Source organism: Entelurus aequoreus, linkage group LG17, assembly GCF_033978785.1.
Source record: "Entelurus aequoreus isolate RoL-2023_Sb linkage group LG17, RoL_Eaeq_v1.1, whole genome shotgun sequence".
Lineage (NCBI taxonomy): Eukaryota > Metazoa > Chordata > Actinopteri > Syngnathiformes > Syngnathidae > Entelurus > Entelurus aequoreus.
This window is the reverse complement of record NC_084747.1, coordinates 26,129,381-26,136,880: the sequence shown is the minus strand read 5'-3', so window position 1 is coordinate 26,136,880 and position 7,500 is coordinate 26,129,381. Positions and strand designations below refer to the sequence as shown.

At 42.2% G+C, this 7,500-nt stretch overlaps 1 protein-coding gene across 4 annotated transcripts in view; it reads right to left on the bottom strand.

Annotated features, from left to right (window-relative positions):
• The window catches only part of pdzd2 (PDZ domain containing 2), a 138,322-nt gene that overhangs the window by 76,315 nt on the left and 54,507 nt on the right, over window positions 1–7,500 (bottom strand). For all 4 annotated transcript variants that reach the window (XM_062025386.1, XM_062025387.1, XM_062025388.1 and 1 more), the window contains one exon: window positions 1,756–1,901. In XM_062025386.1, coding sequence (XP_061881370.1) covers window positions 1,756–1,901 — 146 coding nt within the window. The remainder of the gene's footprint in view (window positions 1–1,755; window positions 1,902–7,500) is intronic.

Genomic DNA, 7,500 nt, shown 5'->3' with positions numbered 1-7,500 from the left:
CGTTTTCAACCGGAAGTTTCGAAGGAAATTTAAAATTGCAATTTATAAGTTAACCCGGCCGTATTGGCATGTGTTGCAATGTTAAGATTTCATCATTGATATATAAACTATCAGACTGCGTGGTCGGTAGTAGTGGCTTTCAGTAGGCCTTTAAGTAAGTATAATATTTTGGATTTAGATAATTATCAGATATTTATGGATGTTTGCCTCATCTTTAGAGTTATAAATAAACTTGCCCCCCCTCCCTTGATAGATTTTATTCATAAAAAAAATAGCAGTCAAGTAAACACTAGAGCAGTGACCAGAGGGGACTGCAACGTACAAAGGCGCAGGACTAAATTTGGCCAAATGGTGGGTCTATCAGAGGCGTACAGTCATGGAACAGGCTGCCAGCCCATGTTAGAAACTGTGACACCTATTTAACATTTAAAACTGCACTGAAACAGTGGTTGAAAACTAATCAGACATGCACGCACAGTTAGATTATCCACATGTTTTTTTGTGATTTATGTATACTTTTGTATCATGACCTGTTGAATGTTTACTGTATTAACCTGCCTTAGGACAACGGATGAAAATTTGCTATTGTGCCAACCCCGGCATACTTACATTGTTGCGCTATGTTGATGAATATGCATTGTCCTAATACAAATAAATAAATAAATAAAATAAATGCGTCTGTGAGGAGGCGCAGCCAGCGGACCTGCAGTGAGGCGGGGCACGGCGGGGCCGACTCTGAGATGGCGGCGAGGAGGCGTGGCCGGCGGACCTGCAGCAAGGTGGGGCGTGCCGGGACCGGCTCCGAGATGGACGTCAGGTGTGTGGATCGCCCACCTGGGCGCAAATCTATAATCACCTGTCAGTGTGTAAAAGGGCAGCAGCCGAGAAGGACGGGGCAGAAGGAGTTGGAGAGCCAGCAGTGGATGCGGAGCGAAAGCGACCAAGAGCGAGACGTAGAAGACGACGTGGACGGCTGAAAAGCAACCGAAGAGCGAGCAGTTGCGAGAGGGGCTGAAAAGCGACCCGACCGGCACAGAGGTTTATTTGAAAAAATAAACAAAGTCACGAAACTGCTCGCCGTCATGGCTATTCTTGGTGGTCCATGGAACCCGGGAGGAAGACAATTGGCCAATTCTGGACGACGAGGAAGACGTCCACAACGGTCCCGGCGCGCCCCGCCTCGCTGCAGGTCCGCCGGCCACACCTCCTCGCCGCCATCTCGGAGTCGGCCCCGGCGTGCCCCGCCTCGCTGCAGGTCCGCTGGCCGCGCCTCCTCACAGTATCGTTAGCATTAGCTAATATATTAACACGTTTATGAGTGTATGTTAGTATCATTACCGTGCAATGGCATTCTTTTTGTATCAGACAGCAAAAAACACATAAAAAATGCAACATGCATTTTCTTGCATCTGGATCATTTCAACGCGGCAGTTTGTTCCAGCGTCTCCCTGAGCGAACCCGCTAAAAAGTAGGTTCTGTTGCATTGTGCACTCCAGGAGTGGTTAGTCCAGAAATTAAATGATAGTTGTGTGCTGCGTGTTACACAACAGAACGAAACAACATGACTGTGCAGTAAATGAGTGTCTCCATGGCGACACAGAAACTACTCATGTAAATGTGGCAATCTGCTCCACTTTTGTACTTGGTAAAAATTGTACACGTCTTAGTGGATGACCAACACGCCCACTAGTAGTACACACAATTGTACAACACTTTGTACGCACTATGTAGTACTTATTTAAACAAACAAGATACCTGTGGATGGTTCCTCCCTCCTCGATACGGGCGATGTTGATGCCCTGCGGCGAGCGCTTGGAGCCCCGCCCACCGGTAATCTGCACGCCCAAGCCCTCCTCGCCTTTCACCAGGTGCATTTTCCATATATGGCAGCCCTCTCGCGGCTTCAAAAGAGAAGGACAATCATTTCAGAGGCACGTCACGTGTGAACGTTGAAATTGTCAGTGAGGTGTTCCCCAAACATTTGTCTGCCCTCACCCACAAACATGAGATCATTATACTACCCGTAAGGGAGAAGCGGTAGAAAATGGATGGATGGATGGATATACTACAGTACTGTCTCAAACAGGTATTAAACCAGCTGCAGAAGCTGGTCCGTAGACACAATTATGGAAGAAGTACTTCAGAAATGTGAACACTGCTTTTCGCCCATAGGTCTTGAACCAGTCAACAACAACAACAACAAAAAAATACTCAGGACGAGACGCTGTCATGTCAGGTATTGGTGTTTAGTTCGTGTCCAGCGCTCTTATCACGAATCAAAGGGGTTTGGATGCCAGCGTCACTTCTGCGCCGAGGCTGGATCACGTCCTGTGCACTACTCTGTGCTTTCCACATGAAATATGTCCTTAGCTGCGCTACGCCTGCCCTCTCTGCATCCCAGGGTTTCATACCAACAGAACAAAGCACTCTACTCTACTCTACTTTTACATACTGTAGTTGTAGTAGTTCTGTCAAATACGTGTTCAATGAAGATTTCCTTCTATAAGCTGTACAAATATCAATCCTACAACTGGGGATCGAACAATTATTGGCCAGGTCAGTCATCTTCACCAATATTTGGCATTTTGCAAACATATTGATGGGTTTCTTTTATCTCTATTGGCCGATTATATATATATATATATATATATATATATATATATATATATATATATATATATATATATATATATATATATATATATACACATAAATATATATATGCACACACGCATGCATGCACACACACACACACACACACACACACACACACACACACACACACACACACACACACACACACACACACACACACACAACCCTGAGAGAGACAAGCGGTAAAAAATATATGGCATAAATATATACACACACACACACACATGCGGTATATATATACGCACACATAGATACAAACATATACACATACATACATTTACATATGTACATACATATACACACTCACACACACATATACAGTGGGGCAAAAAAGTATTTAGTCAGCCACCCATTGATTGTCAATGGGTGGCTGACTAAATACTTTTTTGCCCCACTGTATATATATACATATATATATATATCTATATACATACATACATACATTTACATATGTACATACATATGTACAAACCCCGTTTCCATATGAGTTGGGAAATTGTGTTGGATGTAAATATAAACGGAATACAATGATTTGCAAATCCTTTTCAACCCATATTCAATTGAATGCACTACAAAGACAAGATTTTTGATGTTCAAACTCATAAACTTTTTTTTTTTTGCAAATAATAATTAACTTAGAATTTCATGGCTGCAACACGTGCCAAAGTAGTTGGGAAAGGGCATGTTCACCACTGTGTTACATGGCCTTTCCTTTTAACAACACTCAGTAAACGTTTGGGAACTGAGGAGTTGCATTTTTGAAGCTTCTCAGGTGGAATTCTTTCCCATTCTTGCTTGATGTACAGCTTAAGTTGTTCAACAGTCCGGGAGTCTCCGTTGTGGTATTTTAGGCTTCATAATGCGCCACACATTTTCAATGGGAGACAGGTCTGGACTACAGGCAGGCCAGTCTAGTACCCGCACTATTTTACTATGAAGCCACGTTGATGTAACACGTGGCTTGGCATTGTCTTGCTGAAATAAGCAGGGGCGTCCACGGTAACGTTGCTTGTATGGCAACATATGTTGCTCCAAAACCTGTATGTACCTTTCAGCATTAATGGCGCCTTCACAGATGTGTAAGTTACCCATGTCTTGGGCACTAATACACCCCCATACCATCACAGATGCTGGCTTTTCAACTTTGCGCCTATAACAATCCGGATGGTTCTTTTCCTCTTTGGTCCGGAGGACACGACGTCCACAGTTTCCAAAAACTATTTGAAATGTGGACTCGTCAGACCACAGAACACTTTTCCACTTTGTATCAGTCCATCTTGGATGAGCTCAGGCCCAGCGAAGCCGACGGCGTTTCTGGGTGTTGTTGATAAACGGTTTTCGCCTTGCATTAGAGAGTTTTAACTTGCACTTACAGATGTAGCGACCAACTGTAGTTACTGACAGTGGGTTTCTGAAGTGTTCCTGAGCCCATGTGGTGATATCCTTTACACACTGATGTCGCTTGTTGATGCAGTACAGCCTGAGGGATCGAAGGTCACAGGCTTAGCTGCTTACGTGCAGTGATTTCTCCAGATTCTCTGAACCCTTTGATGATATTACGGAGCGTAGATGGTGAAATCCCTAAATTCCTTGCAATAGCTGGTTGAGAGGTTTTTCTTAAACTGTTCAACAATTTGCTCACGCATTTGTTGACAAAGTGGTGACCCTCGCCCCATCCTTGTTTGTGAATGACTGAGCATTTCATGGAATCTACTTTTATACCCAATCATGGCACCCACCTGTTCCCAATTTGCCTGTTCACCTGTGGGATGTTCCAAATAAGTGTTTGATGAGCATTCCTCATCTTTATCAGTATTTATTGCCACCTTTCCCAACTTCTTTGTCACGTGTTGCTGGCATCAAATTCTAAAGTTAATGATTATTTGCAACAAAAAAAAAAGTTTATCAGTTTGAACATCAAATATGTTGTCTTTGTAGCATATTCAACTGAATATGGGTTGAAAATGATTTGCAAATCATTGTATTCTGTTTATATTTACATCTAACACAATTTCCCAACTCATATGGAAACGGGGTTTGTACACACACACACACACACACACACACACACACACACACACACACACACACACACACACACACACACACACACACACACACACACACACACATATCTATATACACACATACGGTACATACATTTACATATGTACATACATACATTTACATATGTACAGTCGCGATCATAGACTTGTAAAGAACATAATGTCATGGCTGTCTTGAATTTTGAATAATTTCTACAACTCTTGTTTTTTTGTGATAGAGTGATTGGAGCACATACCTGTTGGTCACAAAAAACATTCATGAAGTTTGGTTCTTTTAGGAATTTATTATGGGTCTACTGAAAATGTGACCAAATCTGCTGGGTCAAAAGTATACATACAGCAATGTTAATATTTGCTTACATGTCCCTTGGCAAGTTTCACTGCAATAAGGCGCTTTTGGTAGCCATCCACAAGCTTCTGCTTGTATGTTTGACCACTCTTCTTGACAAAATTGGTGCAGTTTAGCTAAATTTGTTGGTTTTCTGACAAGGACTTGTTTTTTCAGCATTCCAAGTCAGGACTTTGTGAAGGCCATTCTAAAATCTTAATTCTAGCCTGATTTAGCCATTCCTTTACCACTTTTGACGTGTGTTTGGGGTCATTGTCCTGTTGGAACACCCAACTGCGTCCAAGACCCAACCTCCGGGCTGATGATTTTAGGTTGTCCTGAAGAATTTGGAGGTAATCCTCCTTTTTCATTGTCTCATTTAAAGCACCAGTTCCATTGGCAGCAAAACAGGCCTAGAGCATAATACTACCACCACCATGCTTGACGGTAGATATGGTGTTTCTGGGATTAAAGGCCTCACCTTTTCTCCACCAAACATATTGCTGAGTATTGTGGCCAAAAAGCTAAATTTTTGTTTCATCTGACCACAGAACTTTCCTCCAGAAGGTCTTATCTTTGTCCATGCGATGTCAGATGAAACAAAAAATTAGCTGTCAAAAATTCAAGCAGAAGCTTGTGGATGGCTACCAAAAGCGCCTTATTGCAGTGAAACTTGCCAAGGAACATGTAACCAAATACTAACATTGCTGTATGTATACTTTTGACCCAGCAGATTTGCTCACATTTTCAGTAGACCCATAATAAATTCATAAAAAAACCAAACTTCATGAATGTTTTATGTGACCAACAAGTATGTGCTCCAATCACTCTATCACAAAAAAAATAAGAGTTGTAGAAATGATTGGAAACTCAAGACAGCCATGACATTATGTTCTTTATAAGTGTATGTAAACTTTTGACCGTGACTGTACATACAGTATATACATACATACATATATACACACACACATATATACAAACATATATACATACATGTATATACATATACACACATATACACATATATATATATTTGTATATATGTGTGTGTATATATGTATGTACATATGTAAATGTATGTATGTACAGTTGCGATCAAAAGTTTACCAAAAGTTACATACACTTGTAAAGTGTATATATATATATATATATATATATATATATATATATATATATATATATATATATATATATATATATATATATATATATATATATATATATATATATATATATATATATGGCATCATTAGAGGCTGTGTGGTGGAGGGACGCTACATTCCTACCACAGCGCACAACTAGTTCCAAAATGGCCACGGGATAAAGGACCAGAATGAGAAGTAGACACCTGAGGCAGCTTTGGGCTGATTAAGGAGTGACAAGACTCCTGAAAAAAGAGCAGAGAGCAAGAAGAGCATGGCGCTGAAAGGACCAAGAGCAGTGGAATAAGTATTGCATTTATGGACTTTGACAAGAGCAAGTGAGACCTGTAGAAAACTAACAACCTTTTTCATGCGGAGGATGCTGAATTGAAGATGAGGAAACATTTTAACTTCTCATGCTGGATTGGAACCCCTGGTTCTCACTACAACAGTCCAAATAAAGAAAACAACCTGTCGTTGGAGAAAAGACCTGTCTTTGTGTCATTGGTCTCACTTCCCTGCCTCGTGGTGACTGGCCTACACCTCTGAAGACGCTACATGTGGTGGAGAAAGCCAGCGAGACCATGTGGAAAAGTGGACAAAGCAGTTTGTACCAAGAAATCATGGAGGACCTCCTGAGAACACTAGTATCAGCTCAACAAGCCCAAACAGAACGCAACTATGTCCTACTCCAGCAACAAATCAGGGAGGAGCTGCACACGTGGCAAAGGAAAAGCCACCGGTGGGAGATCACATTTCTAAACCGGGGCCGTGTGATGACATAGAAGCAGGCTTTTGGAAATACCGCCAAACGGGAGCGGGTGCCTCAAAAGTAAGTGGGTTGGACTCTTAGCTCGCTTCTTGTCCGGTGAAGCCTTGCAAGCATCCAAGACGACGCTGTAAACAGGGACTATGACAAACTGAAAGCAGAGAAGCCATCAAGACCTCAGTGCTGCTGGGCAGGCGCAGCGTCACCAAAACTGGAGTCTTGCTAAAGACTTTACCCCACGGGTGCATCAGTTGACACGAGTGGCAAGGAGATGATTGGAGCCAAACCAAAGTACTGCTGAGGGTCGTTGTGGAAAAAGTTGTGATGGACAAGTACTTACGATCACGACCCTATAAAACGAGAGAGGTCTTAGGTCACCTAAAATTGTTATCTGCTACAGGACGAGTGAAATCCTAAGCTCCTCCAGGAGGCCAGCTTCGGGGCCCAGCTATAACCAGCCCAGTGCACCGAAACAGCTCGCACCCCGGCTAGTGGGGAATCACTCACAGGCTCAACCAAAACAGACAAACATCAATCATC